This window comes from Cheilinus undulatus, linkage group 10 (assembly GCF_018320785.1).
Source record: "Cheilinus undulatus linkage group 10, ASM1832078v1, whole genome shotgun sequence".
Taxonomy (NCBI): Eukaryota; Metazoa; Chordata; class Actinopteri; order Labriformes; family Labridae; genus Cheilinus; species Cheilinus undulatus.
Window position 1 is genome coordinate 9,161,849 of NC_054874.1, and position 19,777 is coordinate 9,181,625.

Genomic DNA, 19,777 nt, shown 5'->3' on the forward strand with positions numbered 1-19,777 from the left:
ACTCTGTTGTATAATGTGTACAATTTCTTAAAAGCCTGCCCAGGGACAAGGACTGCAAATTAGTCATGGCTAGCAGCTGTTGCACTGTTATTAAATACAACGGTGCCTATATGTTTTTCGCTAACAAAAAAATGTAAATAAATTAAGTGATAAATAAATAGATGGATATATATGTATGCATGGGAATAAGGATGGCCAAATGTGCATGCGTGTATGGATAAATATGGATATATTTGCAAAATACCTTCTTGTAAAATGTTTTTATTCTGTAAAATAACGTGAAAGGGTGCATACAGATGAACAAAAAAGACGTTTTTGGACTATTTAAACTAATTTTATTGTCTACTTATCAGCTGCTCCGCGCTGCAGTCCGGTAGGTGGCGTTAGCTGATTTGCCAACCGCCAATCAAATCAAAACCGAAAGAAGGCGAAGAAGAAAATATAAGGTGAAATGATAAAAATCGACAGTCAAAGAGATATATTATATTTCAGCAACATCTGAAGATGCATTTTGGTGAGTTTTTTAAAGGAATTTTTTTTATTTCGTTTTCGAGCTCACGTTACAAACCAATAAAACGCTAACTAGCCTAACGAGGATGAGTAAGCTAGTTTCCTCAAATTAACGGTTTCTGCTTTAGAGTGGGTATCAAACATCTCTTCTCAAGTCGTTTTGGATGTTTTCAATTACTTATAAAATCGTCATTGCACCAAAATATCAAAACAATGAGAATTAAGTTACTTTTTCAGGTGTAGACGTGTTTCAGTTGAACACCTTCCTACACCGGAAATACATGTTCTATGTCCGGAACTGACTGCTAATCTGCCGACTGTTTACGTTAACTCACGTTTCTTCTCTCTAGCGTAGATTAATAAAACTGATAAAATATCACATTATTCAAACTTTAACCTTTTCCTGGATTCATGTCAGAAAGGTTTTCATAGGCAATGTAACTGCAATCATGCTACAGTACATCATTACATCACAAAACATTTGTATGATTAAGAAACCCCTAGCTGCAATAAAACCTGGGATTTTTCTTGATATTATGAACCGTATATACTAATAAAACTCCAGCTTTGCTACTTCTAGTACATAATTTTTAGAATCTTTGACTCTGATTGGGTTTAATAGCCCTCAAATCGTACTAGAAATGTAAAAAGAGAAGGAGGATAATGATTAAAAAAATCTCAAAGCTTTTGTTTAACTGGGAGGATTAAAAAGGGATGTTTCACAATATCTTCTTTATTCACATCATATGTTCCCCTTCCATGCCCCCTGTTTGTTTACTGATGACTAGCAGGAGGCAGACATACATCAGATAAGATCCCTTTCTAATAGCCTCTCATAATTTGTCTGACCTATGTAAATTTTCTGAACTTCAAATAGCTGCCAAAGAACCTCAACAGAACCTTGTCAACTCTGCACATGCAGGAGACTTCAGATTCATCAATGTCCATTCAAAGGCTACAGTTCAGTGAAACCAGCTCACACTTGCCCCCTTTGTTTACCTCTCCAGCGGGGGGTTATGGGTGTTCAGAGGGCTCTTACACAAGAAGGGCATGGGAAAAATGCCATCCACAGCAGCACCACTATTGTGAACATGGTGGGGTTACTCTGCAGCTGAGATGTGTTTTATTTTTGTTTACCTCTTTTTGTCTGGGTCTGGAACTGTCGGGTTTCCTGTCAGCCACTCTGCTGTTGCTTTTGTTGAACAAAAACTCCCTTCACTGGGACCAAATGTGGGACATGAGGACCTCCTGTTTGTTGCCACTAGCTGTATTCAAATGTGTGGTGGCGGTGCTCTTTGGCCTCCTCTCATCCTCACTGCTCTGCAAACATAGCAGTGGCATGTTGAGGCTTCAGTCACCACACATGATACTGAAGGAATGTGAAATATCAGATTTTTGAGGATTCAATAGTTTGTTGTCTCAGAGTTGCCCCATCTGCAAACTCTTTGCACCCACAATATCTCTAAGTAGTTGTGCTGGCTACATACTGGTAGGTCCAGGCTGAAGTTTATCAACATATTGGATTCATTCTTGTGAAATGTGTTGCACATTTCTCTTAAGCCAAAAAACAAGTCTGTATGACTTTCCTGATCCCATGGCTTTTCCCTCAGCAACACCGTGACATTTACAATTGTGGCTTATTGTGAAGTCTCAACAACTTTTAAATGAAGTATTGAATTAGTAACATTCACTCATTTCCCCCTAGTGAGAATGGTAATTGTGTTGTTCATAGTGCTGTAGTACTGTAGTGACTATTTTTAATTTGTTGTTTAGGGTCACGTCTGCTCACAGAGATTTTAGGACGTTGGTTTAAGATGCCTTTACCACATGTGAGATGAACGGTTTATATTGGGGTGCTGGTGTAGCTAAGTGAGTAGAGCAGAGGCCCATAAGAAGAGGCTACAGTCCTAAACGCACTGGATGCTGGATTGACTGGGTCTCTGCACATGTTTGGTGCATGTCTGCCCCCATTCTTTCTCCCCATATTTTCTGTATCTCTTCAGCTGTCCTATCAGAATTAAAGCAGAATGCCCCAAAAATATTCCCTGCTAAAAAAAATATATAGATCTTTTGTTTTCTCGACTCATATAATACAATAATTTAACCGCTGGTGCTGAATAACATGACTCAGTACATAAACACTCCATGACTGTTCTTAATAGAACTTATAACATGACCAAATCTAAAGTAGTAATTTTCGTAAATGTAATTAGCTACTTCCCACAGCTGCTTATTGGTTCTTCATTATACTTCAAAACAGTAATAGACATCTGCAGTAAGATGCTGCAGATGTTTTATCAGTCTGTGGTGGCAAGTGTTCTGTTTTATGCTACAGCCTGCCGGGGAGGCAGTGTAAAACACAAGGATGCAAGGCGTCAGAACAAACTGGTGAAAAAAGCTGGCTCTATGGTCGGAATCAAGCTGAACTTATTGGAGGATGAGGTGAAGAGATGTACAATGAAGAAGGTGGAGGCCGTTCTGAGGAACATGGATCATCCACTTCATATCTCTCTAAATGACCAAAGAAACAACGGTGGTGGACGGCTCCTCTCTCTTCGCTGCAGGACAGAAAGATATAGGAGATCTTTCATTACCATCAGCAATGAGACTATATAATTCTACCATAAGCAGATGAGACTCCAGACAAATGAATTTCCCTTCGGGGATAAATTACGTTATTGTATTGTATTGCATTGTATTGTAAAACTTACAGATGAATTGTGCAGATAAGATCAGATGATATATATTGGCTAGAAAAGGCATTATTTTTTAAATCTGCATCCCATTCTTTTAAAGATCTTGTTTTGGGGGGCATTTTGCCTCTATTTGATTGGACACCTGAAGAGAGACAGGAAATTTGGAGGCAGCAAATTTTCAAGAAATGCTCCAAGACCTGTCAGGAATACACCCCAGGACCAGTCCTTTGATCGAGCATCCCTACATACAATAGTATGAAGCACTAAATCGATCTTAATCAACTCTGTCTAGGTATTCTGGTTACAAGAAATTCAATTTAGTACAATATCAGTCAGACAAACATGATTAGATTGGTTTAAAAGGTCCTGTTTTAGTTGGAATAAACTCAGTTTTTCCCATATTCCACCCAGGCTGCGACCCAGGTGTGCAGCACTTTTTCGTTTCATTTCATTTATTTTATCTGTATTTAAGTCTCAAAAATCATTGAGGTTTCCCTCATTTACAACGATGTCGAGATACAAACAGACACAAAAAACAGAAACAAACAGAAGAATGATGCTCCGTTAAAACAATCACATGCTGTGGTGAAATGATTTGAGAGCATTTCCTTAAATTGCCCAAGAAAAACTAAAATGCCAGTGTTGAGAGTTTCCTGTAAATTGATCCACATTTTAGGAGCATAAAAGCTAAAAGCACATTTATCAAATTCAGAGTAAACCCTCGGGACCTGCAGCATTAAACAGTCAGTGGAGCGAGTTTTATAATGTCCAGTGGTCCAGTTCAGCATAGATGTTATATAAGAAGGTGTACGTCCAATCAGGGATTTCTAAAGGAAAACATACAAGTGTTTATCACACCTTTGTGCCAGAGAGGACCAACCAACTTGGCCATGCAGAATACAATGATGAGTGTTATAAGGATCCCCAATTATGGATCGAAGAGCAGAGTGATAAAATGAGTCTGGAGGTTTGAGTGTGGAAGCAGCAGCGTGTCTATAGACAATATCACCAGAGTCAAGTACAGACAGGAAAATCACCTCAACTAAACCTATCCTACAGTTAGGAGGAAAATTATCCTTATTTCTATACAAAAAAACCTACTTTCTTCTGAAGTTTGCCAATGAGATATTCAATATGCTGTTTGAATGTAAAAGATTAATCTATCCAAATACCAAGATTTTTATACACTGATACACTTTCTTACTGTTACCAATAAGTGTGAATAGTTGAAGACTGTTAAAATCAATATTTCTAGGTTTAGAAAAGATCATAAACTTGGTTTTGCTTTCATTAAGTACAATTATAAAAGACATAAAAGTAAATTGAAGACTGTTAAAAGCAGGTTGAAGTTTTTCTACAGCCAGCTGTGCAGACACAGCTGAGCAATTTCAGCACAGCACTGTGAGCAAAACAGCACAGTCTGTTAAAGATGAAACAGCATTATTGATATAAATAGTAAATAAAACAGGGCCTGAAACTGATCCTTGTGGGACACCTTTTGCACTGATCAATCGCGAGCAACCTCGCACACTGAATGCACAGCGTGGTGCAGCTCGGAGCAGCTTGAGACTCCAGCTCACAAGTGGAACTACTATATAAAAAGTGTATTCTTTTGCCTTTCTGGGTTTTTTGACTTTCATTTCAACATGATTCCATGATTTTTTTGCTTCCACAATGGCTGACCTTTTGAGACGTAATATGGACATAGTGATGACTTACTGTCCCTTGCATTGTGTTGTGTTTGAAGTTGACTGGATGCTTTGCAACTTTTTTGGCTGTTTGGATCGGTCTGGTCTATGCAGATTGACGCTGTTTGGCACTGGCTAGTGCTGAATAGACCTGCCGTGTTTTTGGGACGCGCAACTGGAGCACGGATAGTGGCTTACACCTAAAATCAAGCCAAAACCTTAAGGCACTCCATATTTACACAGGTAAAATAGAGCCTATTCAACAAGTTTTACCGTATCTTTACTTGATGTACAGTTGTGGAATTAACATATGGTTGTGTATTTTCCCACAGTACCCTTAAACTTGCCTCAAGGACCACCAGTGTACCTCACCAGCATTATGGTAAGTATTCATGCTTTTCAAAATCTGGGTCAAAGCTGGCTATGAAACTGTGACGCATACGCGGAACATCTAGTCCGGCTAAGCCCTATTGAGATATACATGCAAAGGAAAATCGAGTCATATTATCTAGTTGTGTTAGCCTGACTTCGAGGAATTTGATTGAGAATGATATCAGTCAGACTAACATGTTTTAAAAGTCCAGTTTAAGTTGGACTTACACAAAGATTTGACTTTATCTTGCTGCATGTAAATGTACCAAGTGGTGTTTTAGTTTAGTGAAGATTTTAATCTTTTTTTGATGATTCATCTAGCATGGGTAAGATGTTTCTCTCTGTTTGTGCCTGAGATTATATAATTTTCCCCGAAACATTCACAAAATGTCACGGCCTGCTCTTCCCAATGCAGCCTCACGGCTCATATAAAATTGAACTTCCCTTATAAATGTCGTGCCTTAATGATTCCAGTACTTCATTTTCCACAAAATAATCTCAGAAACATCTCATGCCTTTGACGTATGTGCGCCCAGGATGCAGAAAATGTTCTCGACTACAAACAATAACAGCTCGTAAACAGAAAAATGCTTCCAAATCTTGCCAACATCTATTTCTGTTGTATCCGGAATTAAATTATACTGATACTGGTGCATGACTTATGTTTTGAGTATCCTGCGCCACATATGTTTTATGTTACGGAGGACAAACTTTGGACTGGTGTGTGTGTGTCGGCCATGCATGCAGTTTCTCTAAAAATAGTAGCAGATGGTCTTGTTTTACCTCTCTTCCTGCAGTGCAACGCTGTGGTCACTTCAATAACATCAATGAAGTTATGCAACAAACTGAATTCTTGGGCTGCTTCACCACTGACTGTCACTGATTTGCTACAAATATACAAAATGCAAAGCTCATGGGGAGAGCAAGAGTCTTTTGTTACGTTTGGCTGTCTGTGTTTACACTTGTTGGAAGTCTAAACATCCCTAAATCAACAGATTTTGCTGCATGAAAGTGTATGACTTTGACCACACTGAATCATTATGTCACCCATTACAGCAACGACATAAAACGACCCACTTTTATAGCAAAATACATGAGAATTCCTCCATTTGAAACAGACTTAGACACCAGCATTACTATTTTGTATCTCAGCTCTGTACTGATCAGAGAAAATGTTTGGGTTGTGATTCCTCAGTTTCACTTTCAAATTTGTATCACAGCACAGTCGGAATGAGCCACAAGACCCAGTACAACCCCTCAAAAACATCCTTCAAACAATCACTGTCAGCCTGTCTGTGCTCTCCTTAAGTCCTGGTATGCTAAGCTGTTCGCCTCATAGAGAAGTAACACACTCTGCTGAACTTACACAAAGTATTTCTCCTGCATCCATGAATGTATATGTACATTAATATTACCATATGCACAAGTATTAAATATCCGTCAGCCATGGTGTTTGCTTTAAATCTGATGCAGTGTTATAATGATCAATAATAAGTAATTTTTTCCCTTATATTTATCAGAGGAAAAAACACAGTGCAACTATTTCAATGGCGCCATCTAGTGATTGCGTGGGAATTTTGGTCAATAAAAGCACAAAATTTAGAGTCAAAAGGAAGGAAAAATTATGTACAGGTGCATCTAAAAAAGCATCATGGAAAGTTTTTTTTATAGTGAAATATTTTTATTCATTATAGATGCATTACACCCAGGCTATTCAATTGGAAGCCCTGGGGCTGGGTCAGGCACCCAAGATCATCCCAAGTGGCCCTTTAAGTAGACTAAACCCTCTGAGGTTAGCGTGCTCGCCGCCGTGTATTTCCTATATTTTTATTGATATCTTTGTCATTTTACGTCATAGAAATGCAGTTCAGAATCAAGCTTGATGGCATCTCTTGTCAGGGTCTTTTCACCCCTTGTAATACACCCTTGTGATATCCACAGCATGACCAGGGACTCATGGCAGCCCTACTACCTGCCCAGATGTTACCCTCGGCTATGCTTTCTCACCACATCCACCCCTTACTCCGACTTAAAGGTGTGGACTTTGTTATTTTTACAGCAGATTATTTACCAATGCCCCTGTAATATGTAAAGACATTCAGAGCACAACCACTGTTGTGTCAATCCTCATTCCCACTCAATGGTGCCCTTAGGCAGGCTTACTCACCACATCTACATCTTACTCCAGCCTCAGTTTTGGGCCCAAATATGCCTTAAAATTTTGCACAGTACTGTATGTCACTGATCAAAAAATGACCTCTTCTACAGAAGTTTCAGCCTTCTGAAAAGTATGATTATTTATGCGCTCATTTCTTGCTGATGACTCCTCTTGATTCAATCAATCAGTACTACGTGGCATGGAGCCAATCAGTCTGTGGCACTGCTGGGGTGCTTTGACAGCAGGCTTCAGCAGCTCTGGGCTCCCACTGCTTCATCAGTGACCATCACTGACTCAGAACTTCACCCTGAACTTCAATCATCTTGGATTCTGGGCCTCTCTGATCTTCCTCCAGACTCTGGGACCTTGGGTTCCAAATGAAGTTCAAATTGTACTCCCATGTGAAAACAGGACTTTGGACCACTGAGCAACGACCCAGTTCTTTTTGTCCTCAGGCCAGGTCAGATATCGGTGATTTTGTCCACAATTCAGGATTGTTTCGACACTAGGAAGACAACACTTGTAGCCCATTTGTGTGCGGTGGCTCTTGTTCCACTGTAAAAGTCAAAATAAAAAAGGGCTAAGCTTTCTGTCAACAAATGGCACGTAGACACTAGCACATAGCAGGAGAATTTTTTCACATTACATACATAACAGCTGTTATGTTTGACTTTCTTATAAAGGTGTGACTTTACCTTCACCTTTACCTTTACATCCCTCAGTAGATACTCTGTACTTAAAGTAAACTTTAAAGGAAATATTTTTCAATTTTGCTTGAGTAGATTTATAGGTTGGTACTTTTACTTCTACTTAAGGTACTTTTAACAAAGTAATCGTACTTTTATTTGAGTACAAAAGTCTATTACTTTTCCTGCCGATGTATTTAACTACTCTGCTTTGGCAAAGTCTGTTCCAACATCAGACTGATGTGATGTCATAGACTCAAACTCAACTGTATGATGATGAGTTATTATGAGAAATGTTGAGTATATTTTTCTGAGTCATAGATGTGTAGCCACAATATCATGTGAATATGATAGAAAAAAAGGTCAGACAGTAAATTAATAAGGATCTATTACATTAAGTACAGTGTTGCCTCAAACTTCCTCTGATGAAGTTCCTCTTTATGTTACAAGAAAAGTCTGAAATCGAGAATCCGAGTCAGGGCAAGAAGATGACATGAGGCAGTGAGCTACATGGGAAAAAAAAACTATTCATCACTTATGAAACTAAAGTGTTGTCAGTTTTAAGCAACAGCTGTGTGTCTTAAACAGGGAAAGGAAATGATCATAGTTTTACACATTGTTTCATAGTAACTGTAAACTTAATAAGCCATCAAGGCACTTCCATCATGACTGCTAAAATCTGGCTGGTTTTGCTTTCACTTTTACCGATACATGTTCAGTGAAAGGCTTCTGCTATTCATCTCTTGATTAATGATTGATATAAAGATGTGTAATAAGAAAAGGTCTTAAGATTTGTCCCCACTAATTATTTTATGACTGCATTTTCAACCTCTTACAAAGAAAATATTCCCTAAAGATGAAGAAATTGACACACTGTTGTCTGTTTGTCACATATCAAAGTGGCTTTCCTTCTGTTTCCCTGCTCTGATAACTGTTCTAAGCATGTAGTAGATAAACTGTAAGTCAGCCTTTAATGCAACCTGGTTCTTCACATGAGTGGATGCTGCCCTCTTGTGGTCAGTTTGCATGGACAGCTCTGATCACGTTCAGATTCAGACAACTTTATTTATCCCAAATGGCAGTTCAGTTGTTGCAGTTTACCCAGTTTTCCCACACACATTCACAAACAGTAAACAGGTAAGTCAGAACAAACCTAAGTAGTCAGTACATAGACGGAGATGCTCATTGACACGTAGACCCCCCTCACATGGCCCCTTTAGTAATGACACGCCCAGGGTCAGGCAGATTATAAAGCACACATAAGAACAGCATCAGATGAAAGAAAAAATAATTAACATACATGAATGTGCATTACATATTACATTATAAGTTTACATTTATAGTAGGGTTGGGCAATTCATCAAAAATTAGATTAAATTGCAATATGGCCTGCTGCAAATCGCAGAAGGTGCAATACTACTGTAACCTGAACTTTGTGTCAGAAATCCAGTTTAAAACATTTTTTTGCAGCAGAGATGTTATGCAATACATATCATGCAATCATTCAAGGCCATTGTTATAGAATAGTCTACAAAAAATCGTATCTTCTTCATTGTTGCACTTTTTTTCTCATCAAATATGAGAGTGACAAAAAAATCATTTCCTTCAACACAACATTTCATTTCCATGCAAGTAAAAATAATCAGAATTGGCTTTTTTTCTAAATATTCAGCACTTGTTTAATCTAATATTGTGTTGGTTATAATATAGAATAACTTAATGCTTGTGTTTGTTAAAAAATACATAAGAAACATAAGAAATCATTGCACATCAAATCGCACTGGGGGGAAAAATCGCAATTAGATTATTTTCCCAAATCATTCAGCCCTAACTTATAGAGTGTATAAAAGAGCAGTCAGCATAAGAACACACTTTTAACCATAACGTGGTTAAATGCCAAACAAATACAAAGCCTTCAATCCATCAGACCACTATCAAGGGTTAACAGTCTGATGGCAGAGGGAATGAAAGACCTAGAAAACGGTTTGTTCTCCTACAAGGCACAATAAAGCGGCGGCCTGAGGGCATTAAAGTAGACTCAGAGGACAGGATGTGGTCCGATTATTTTGGAGCAGATTTTAACAATACTTTACAGACTGTTTTTGTCTTTGACAGACAGACCATCAAACCAACAAACAGAAAACGTCAAAAGACTTTCAATAAATGACTGATAGAAAATACACAGCATTTCGCCACAGACATCAGAGGACTTTAACTTCCTCAGTAAATGGATTCTTTTTTGACCCCTCTTAGCAATGCTCTCAGAGTTTACAGCTAACTTTGGCTGGGAATCAAACACAGTTCCTGAGTATTTCTATGAGTCTACATCCTTACCATTGATAGAGCTTGCTTTAGGTTTAACACACTTTTTCCTGAATCAACAATAAGCTCCTTTGTTTTTGACACATTAAGATCAGGGAAATTTTCATCACACCATTCAATAAAAGCAGGAAGCGTGCTATGATGACGCTGAACCTTGAAAAAGAGATAAAAGTGCCATGTCATCAGAGAATGAACCAGGTAGCTATTGTCTTTCAATGACCTGCAGCTGTCTGTGTCCAGAATAAAAAGAAGAGGTGACAGAATTTTATGCCCATGATTTTGAAAAATCATTTTGAAGTTTTTTTTTTATTCTGCTCATTTTCTTTCTTGTTTGTTCAACTTGATTTTATTTTATATGCAAATTTAGGGACTGGAGTTTTAGCAGACTTACTGAATAAAAACATGAGTTAATTTTGAAAAAGCTGCAACTTGGAATTGTGTTTAAGGGACAGTTTTAAATAAACATCAAAATCTGCTTAAAATAAACTGCTTATAAATATATATTTATCCTGTTAAATTAGCATTAGTGTATTTCATATGTATATGTAGAAAAGATTCCTTCATGTTGAGAGAATTTAGTAAATTGATTCACATATAGGCTGCCATTATTGTGCATTACATTCTGGGTATTGATGTCCAATGTTTGCATTGTGTCTTTCTCACCAGTTTGTGCTTAATTCTTTTTGGTCGTGCTCACCTCAGTCTACATTACAGTCCGTCTCCTTTCTCTTCCTCTTCACTAAAACTGCCCTCAGATTAAAATTCAACAGGACTACACACCATAGGAAAAGATGTGGGAACAACAATACGACCATTTGACTTCACTACCCAGAATTCATAGCACTAAAATGGAAGCCGGCACATAAACATGTTTTGTATATTTTCTCAAATTACAAAAACTGTATTGTTTCTTATTTTAACATACATATGAAAGATGATTATTGCAATCTAATAAACCCACCATGTCTCATTATAGAAAGGTTATTTTAAAGCTCCAGTGAGGAACTTTTAGTTTGTGATGATTTTAGTGCCCCCTTTGGGCAAAGTGGTGTCACTCATATCTTGTTCTGAACATGAGTTGTGTTCCCAGACAAAAAACAAAACAAAAAAACATATGGTTTCATTTAATCCTGATAAATGGTTGTGCCATCCTTGGCGGCAACAACTGCAGGGCAGTGTGATAACTGGCAGTGAGTCTTTCACGTTCTCTCTATTTACAGGATTGTTTTAATTCAGCCACACTGAAGGGTTTTTCTAGCATTTACAGCCTGTTTAAGGTCATGCCACAGCATCTCAATCAGATTTGATTCCAGACTTAGACTAGGCCACTCCAGAACCTTATTTTATTTTATTTTATTTTATTTTATTTCTCATAGATATTTATTAAGTGTTCTTTTTTTTTTTTTTTTTTTTTTTTTTTGTCTTGCGGCTTGCTCAAGGGCCAGGGATCTTTCCCGGGACTTTCTGGATAATGACAATTTAATTTGATGCCCCTTTGAGCATGTGGCCCCAAGCCATCGCCCATCTTTGTCTATTGTAAAACTACCACACTAAAATGTGGATTAGCCAATGAACCTTTTATACTCAAAAGATAATTGATGAGGCAACCATCTATTACAGTGATATCAAGTCAAATTACTGCAGCTGTTAAAAGCAGCGTTCATTCTGGCAGCTTTTATAGATTTAGTCCTAATCTTAAGTTTAAAATAAATTATGGTTTTAGGCATGTTTTAGTCATTTTTAGCCTTTATAGTTTTAGTCTAGTTTTAGTTGGCAAAAACTAAAAAGGCCCAGTTTTAGTCATGCAGTCCTTACAGTTTTGTCATCCATAGTGTAATATTAAAACAATTTGAAACACTCATAATAATGCACAGTAAATAATTTGATTTAAAGTGTACTGAATACTGACATAGCGTTTATGCACAGTGGAGAAATGTTTTTGATTTTGAATATCCAACATTCCAGCACCAACATTTTGGCATTTTAGTCTACTTGACAAAAACTAAACTTCCTTAAAATCAGAGTTTTTATCACCAAAGATTCATGTTTTAATTCTTTGCCTTGTCATGTGGGAAAAAGATAATCAACAAACATTTTCAGTCATAGATTTAGAATTAAAACAAAATGACCACTAGTTAAAAGCCAGTGTAGTTATATAAAACAGAAGAAGTCTGATTAAAGCTGTTAAAGTAAAATTAATTGAATGTGGGTAAAATTGGATGCATAAGATAACGCCTAGTTTGCTGCAATGGTTTCTTATGTAAATAATTAAAGTAGTTATGATTAAATAAAAGGGTACGGTTAAGCCTGACAGTTAAAAACAGGTTAAGAGGTTTAAAGTATTAATTTAATGTAAAAAAGATGAATGTGCATTTATGTCAGGCAGCTATAAAGTAGACACATTTTTGAATGTTTAAATAAAGTATAAGGACCTCATGAGTGTTCTCATGTTTGATAAATGCAACTCAGTTTCTTTCCACCAGATGGATTTGATTGGAGTTTAGGTTGCTGAAGTTCTGCAATTATCCACAGGAGGGCAGCGATGGGCTATATAATCTAAACTGGAATCTACAGGGCAGAGCAGAGGGCAAATACAGTGAAATGACACTTCATCTCAAATCAGTGACTATAGTTGACAGGTGAAAATATAAGAGGCTTCATGAAAAACGGTGCCCAATGAGACCAGATCAATACTTTCAAAAGGCCTGATTTGATTCAGGTTGATTCAATGAATACATCACTGAGGGGAGGAACTGTTAATGTCACATACATGCATTATTCTTTAAAGCTCCTGTGAGCGAAATTCTGGTTTGCCAATTTTATATATATCTCTTTGCCAATCTTTTCTCCTCTGCATGAACAAATAATGTTTTGTGACAAAAGTGATCCTTTTTATCATTGCAGTTGTCTCGCCTGTACCTCTCAGTGTCTTTGGTGTTGAGGTATGCTGCACCTACTATAGAGAAATAATATTTTTCCCCCAGTGGTCTGGTTTGCTTATTTTAAACATCATAACAGAGCATTATTATTGATTTCTGTCTCATTACCATTTAAAAAGATCCTCTATATCAGGGGTGTCAAACTCAATCACAGCAGGGGCTGGATTCTGGATTTAGGTCTAACCTGAGATCCTAACAGGGTCCACATTTAACCATAACTGTCAACCTCATTTTCACCTGTTATGAAATATTAAAAAAACAGCACTGACAATAAATCATTTGGAAATTCAAAAAAGTAAAAATGATATGTTTAAAGGCTCAAATCTGAGATTAAAATTCCAATTTATTAGTTCAAAACATCAGAACATGATATTAAAAGTTGAATAATGTTTTAAAAGAGCAAATACATGAGAAACTTAAAATCCTAAGTTTGAAAGGTCAAAATATGAGATCAAATTTGAAAATACGAGTGTAATAGTCAAAATATTACTTAAGATTTTAAATCGTAAATAATATGACTTAAATTTTCAATTGGGAGTGTAAAAGGTCAGAATATTACATAAAAAGTAAAAATTATTAATTGACAATGTCAAAATATGAGAAAAAATTGAAATCATGAGTTTAAAAGTCGAAATATGGGATTAAAAAGCCAAAGTAAGGAGTTGAAAAGGTCAAAATATGTCTTAAAACTTAAAGTTGGGAATCTAAAAGATAAAAAATGTGACATATAAAGTCCAAATTGTGAGTTGAAAAGGTTAAACTATGAAATGAAAAGTCAAAATCATAAATTTGAGTCATAATCTTGAGGTGTAAAATTGAAAATATGACATAAAAACAAATTAATTTCTTTCCCCACATTCTTGACTTTTTAGGAACTCTTTCTCACTCTTTACTTTTTCAGATTTTTTTGGCTTAACAAGGATTTTTTAAATAAGTTAAAGTTTACATTTTTATACTGGAGGAAATCTGCAGACCTCATACTGGTAGGACAGTTATAATACAAATATGATATGATCTTGAGGGCCGGATATAATCATTCCACTGGCCAGATTTGGCCCCCGGGCCTTGAGTTTGACACCCCTGCTCTACATGGATCAGCTGGTCTAGCCATAGCACTCACCATCACCTCCTGATTTTCTAAATGCTCTAAAATGTCGACCCTAGACAGAATAAAACATGAATGAATAATGAGACTAGGCAAAACTTTGGGGCTGCACACATGTTAACATTTTATACTACTCCTTATTGCCATGATGAAATAACTTCTGTTGTCTTGTGAGACATCCCCTCCCATGTGAACACCAGCTTTCTTCAAGATACTTCTATCAAGATAACCGGATAAATGAGTCAAGATCTCGAGAACACAACCAGAATTAACTCCTTGTCCAACAAAAAAGAGTGAGGTAAAACACATGGCTGCCTAGGACTTTCTTATAACCTGGATTCTTTGCTACGTTTTATTTATCAGGCACCAATTCATGACCCACAGAAAGCAGGTCTGGGACCCACTTTTGGGTCCTCACTGACCAGTGAAGAACTGCTGCTCTAAGGAGCAAAACATGCATTTACTTTTAAAGATTTTAGAAGACAGTGTGCCTTCTTAACAGTCAGATCAAGAGCACATCTACAAACATAAATCTTCACCTCTTTAAACAGGCAGCTGCCTGACAGCCAGGAGGTTACATTTCAGTTTAAATCAGAGATTCTGTGTGAGCGTCCGTGGACTGTCAGAGGCTGAGTCCATTACATTGTCTCATAAATATTTTGTGGTCAATAAACAGACGCTTCCATCAACATTTATGGCTGTGGGCTGGATGTTTTTGGACAGCTCAATTAGTCAGATGAGCTTTACAGGCCCTCAGACACCTGCCTTATTAATCATAAACAACAAGAACTGATTCAGGATTAGGAGCTTTATGTGCCAATCACAGTTTAGTTAGTCAGTTTTATGGTGACTGTGCAGACCCTCAGTGTAAAGATCAGAGAATCTGGAGGATCTGACTGAGTTTTTCAGGAAAGGTGTTTTTTTTTTTTTCTTTTTTTTTTTTTGCCTTTTAAACATAAATTTTCTGTCCCTCAGAGTTTGCAGTAGAAGATGGCACCACTGGAACATTTAAGGAGTTCATCATGTGTCCACATGCCTGTTTTTTTTTTTACTTCCTGCGATTTTTTATTATTGCTTGCAGCCCAATCATTTCCCCCGTGGCTCGTGACACGTATTAGGCAGGATCAGAGAAAAATAAACGTGCTGTAGTTTGAGGGGACATGCAGTGGGGAGTGATGTGTGGGGAGAAGCTGTTTGTCACGGGTGGAGGGGGGGTTAGAGTTTCCTTGTAACCGGAATTAGCTGTGAAGTGCGACCTTGAGGTGTGAACACGGAATACGAAAGGTCCGGCTTGTTTCAAGAGAGAAAAAAGTCTCTCATACTTTGCACCTCGTTTGCAAGTGAATATCTTAACAAATAAAACAGGAATCAGGCGTGAAGCGTGGATGGAAAGTAAGGAATTCACACAGTCACGGGTTTGTAAAAGATTAATAAACCTGTTTGGGCAAAAAAAATTTATCTTCATTCTGGTCAAACCAAGCTAATATGCTGTTTAAAGAAACGGATAAGTCCTGTTAAATTAAATATATCCGTGCGTAATTACGCACAGGCCTCTTTGGCTGGGAGCCTTTGAGGCCTAAGTATATTGCCATGTCGTGGCGCTGATAGGCCGCACTGTTAATGTATTCATCCAGAAGAGAAGTCCTGTCCCGGATAGGCCCACTGTCAGCTGATGACGCGTTACAGGACAGGCGCAAGGAGGACAGCTGGGCCGGCAGCACTCCTCGCACTCATTTGAATGCAAATCTCCAAGAGTTTAGGAGTTAACTGACGTCAGGCAGGCCTCAGTATACCTTTAGCACCTTGTCAACAGAGACACATCATGTGAGAGAGAGGAGACAGCCTGGAACTACGTCGCGTTTCACACTGGGAACCCATTTGGACTACAGAAACAGCAGGATTGTTTTCAGCGTTTAAGGGCTAAAATGTCGCCTTGAAACAGGCCACATCATCCCCTCTGCTGTTTTTATTATCGTTACGTGTTTTTGCTGTACATCATGTATGTGGGATACCTTCTGGATAAAGAAACCGGCATGTATCACCAGGGGCCAGTCAGAAGATCAAGCATCAATCTGCCTCCACAGAACTTTGTTTCCACACCTCAGTACCCCGACTTTACCGGATACCATCATGTGCCAAACATGGATACGCACCCACAGTCTGCAGGGAGCTGGGGACCCACATATGGAGCTCCACGAGAGGACTGGGGTGCATACAGTCTGGGACCCCCTAATACTATTCCTACACCCATGAACAACTCCTCTCCTGCACAAGTTCCGTACTGCTCCTCCGAGTACACGCACATGCACCCTCCAGGCTCTGCGGTGTTACAGCCGCCACCAGAGAACGTAACAGTTGCACAGCTTTCTCCAGACAGAGAAAGGCGCAATTCATTCCAGTGGATGAGCAAAACTGCGCAATCATCTTCCACAGGTGAGTTCAGCATCATAACTACGGCGCCGAAAGGTGATACTGGAGTCTATGATTTATGACTTACGCCTTGCGTAAAACCAAACTTTTACGCGCAGACACCTTTTGATACTGCTGTAGTCCAGACAGAAGATGTTTAGTCTTCTTGCAGTGTCATGTCAGTTGAGACATTTTCTCTAATGTGGTGGAATTAATTGTTGGGAAAATGTGTAAAAAATCCAAAAACAAGATGGCAAAAATTGGGCTAACGTTTGGCAGATTGTGGCTCTTAAATTTGGCTCAACCAGTTAACAAAACTAGCGTAATTTTTGAAGACATATGCCATTAAATAATTACAACTTAGCGCAGAAAACTCAAAACAAAAAGAATAAATGCATGCATAATTTCAATAAGTCATATCGGCGGTGGGAAACCAGTTCGGACTGTTTTCTCTCCTGTGGTGGAAATTCAGAAAAAGGTGTGAGGCCTCGGCGCCAGGCCCAGTTGTGATGTTAATTTCACGATTCCTGCAGATGTGAGGAAGTGTTCCCTGTCACATTGTTTGCGGTTTTCAGTGTTATCCGTCATATCCAGGCGGTGGCCTTTGCTTTCAACACCTCTTCACTTTGATATGCACCAACCTCCCTTCCTCTCCCAGAGTTATATTACCGGAAAGAGTGACGGGTTTCACAGCCTCAGACGCAAAGCAGTAAATACTGTAGGCCTTACAGTAGCACTGCAACGCCAATATGTTTAATCATGGCTGCCTATAATAAAGCAATCCCACTGTAATTCACTCAATTTAAATTGTCAGATGGAAAATATTGCCATGTATTGCAGGAAGTGTATTCCAATTACATTTTAGGTATTGCTTGTTTCTCTAACAAGTCTAAAACTACAATAAATGCCACAAGAATCCCACAGGACCCTCTAGAGGTGCTTTGGTGTCATGACGTGAGCCAATAACTCCTTTACAAAAATGTTTCCTTATCTGATTTTTTCACTTGTCCGTTTTTGATCTGATCTCTGGCTCTTTGAAATTCTCTGAGCTGCAGTCTTCATCAAAGCAAGAGGAAAAAAAGGCTCAATTTGCGTATCAGATGTCGATGTAAAGGGATGTGTGTTTAACAAGCAGCTCATAAAGATGCTGTGTGCAGATATGAGCCGTCCTGGCATGCAGCCTCCTGTGCGTAAATCTTCAAAAGACTTGATTCTTGATGCTGGATGTTTCTTCTCTCGTCACCTTTGCAGGTAAAACCAGGACGAAGGAAAAATACAGGGTAGTTTACACAGACCATCAGAGGCTGGAGCTGGAGAAGGAGTTTCATTTTAACAGATATATCACCATCAGGAGGAAGTCTGAACTGGCTGTTAACCTGGGCTTATCGGAGAGACAGGTACGTCCATACCACTGGGCTTTATTTTCATGCGTTTGGGTGCAAAGCGAAGATTTTTATTAACTATTTTCCCTTTATAAATTAACAAGGAAAGATACTTAAAATATGGGAATTTATCCTAATTTATTATTACTTAAATGTGATGTCATATAAATGTTTTAAAAGACCATTTATTTTGTATCAGAAAAAAGTGGCATGAGAATCAGAAATGACAGCTCTTACCTAAGCCCAATAAAGTGTTATAAACAATGTCTGTTTGTATTTTTAGGTTGCTTTAATAATGCAATAGCCCTATCCATTATATTTTATTTTAATATATTTTTTTCGTTAGCTTTTTAAATTATAACAATAAAAATATTCTGCCGAATTAAACCAGGCAGTGAGTACTCAATCATGAACATTAGCCCTATATGTTTAGAATTTATTCTCTATCTTCCATTTATTTATGTATTAGGGTAACGAGATTGCAAATGGGTTAATCGGTGCAGCCAGTGACTTGAAATATATTCTAAACCTGCTGTTTTATTATTTCCGCAGGTGAAGATCTGGTTTCAGAACCGCAGAGCCAAAGAGCGGAAGCTGATCAAGAAGAAGCTGGGTCAGTCTGACGGCAGCGGGGGCTCGGTGCACAGTGACCCGGGCTCAGTGAGCCCTCTGCCGGTGCCGGGCTCTCTCTCTCCCTCAGACATCCACGGCCCTCTGTACCCTCCTCAGGCCATGAACACGTTGCCCTCTATCAGGAATATACAGCAGGTGACAGTGACTCAGTGAAAACTGTTGAGTTGACCACCTCACAAAAAAATATGAGCACTCCGACACGCGGACAGGACACCTGAACTGACGTCATGACGCACACAGCTGTGGATGAACTTTTGATTTATAGCAACGAAATGCTGGAGGCTCTTCAAATATCGCTTTTTATAGAATAGTTCTAATAACGTGAGGATTTAAGATTGAAAAAAGACGACGTGTTTCAAACTTAAAGCTTTAAATTGAGAGTTAATAAGATATAAATATCCTTTTTTGTATGTGATGAAGTGTATGTGAATAAAATCAGATTTCAGGGAGATTATAATGAAGTTTAAACCGGATGCATGATCCTGTCACACTTGACGAACTGTTGACAAATCATTTACACTGTTTTTTTCTACATAGTATTACCTCTATGGTGGCCTAAAAAGCAGCCAACAGCTGTTACTGATACGGGTACAAATGTCGTTTGATGGCATCTCTGAATGTAAATAAAATGTTTGTTTTTGCAGTACAACTGTTGTTAATCTATTTATTTTAATTCAGGCCCATTCATGGTGTTTCACGCATTAGGACTATGTGGTGGTCACTACTGTTTTTCCAACTATGTCTGCTGAAAAGCTCACGACATTTGCAAATGTTTACGGTTCCTTGGGTAAGGGGCATAGTAGTTGGACTTTAAAAGGTTGCCAAAAATGGTTAGGGGCTTTTATGCGGCTTGAACATTCACCTGGTCAAAACCGTG

The 19,777-nt window shown here is 38.2% G+C and overlaps 1 protein-coding gene across 3 annotated transcripts; it reads left to right on the forward strand.

Annotated features, from left to right (window-relative positions):
* Positions 1–426: 426 nt before the first annotated feature.
* cdx4 (caudal type homeobox 4) lies at positions 427–19,536 on the forward strand. Of its 3 annotated transcripts, none has more exons than XR_005992489.1 (4): positions 427–514; positions 5,009–5,137; positions 5,227–5,276; positions 18,137–18,251. XR_005992489.1 is itself a non-coding variant. In XM_041797908.1 (3 exons), exons 1-3 carry the CDS (start codon positions 16,474–16,476, stop codon positions 19,051–19,053), a joined length of 816 nt encoding a protein of 271 aa, XP_041653842.1. In that variant the 3' UTR covers positions 19,054–19,536. The 3 variants fall into 3 exon arrangements, 1 of the variants encoding a protein (XP_041653842.1); XR_005992488.1 differs by having other exon boundaries at positions 447–514; positions 4,954–5,137; XM_041797908.1 differs by lacking the exons at positions 427–514; positions 5,009–5,137; positions 5,227–5,276 and adding exons at positions 16,474–16,909; positions 18,820–19,536 and having other exon boundaries at positions 18,137–18,282.
* The last annotated feature ends 241 nt before the right edge of the window (positions 19,537–19,777 follow it).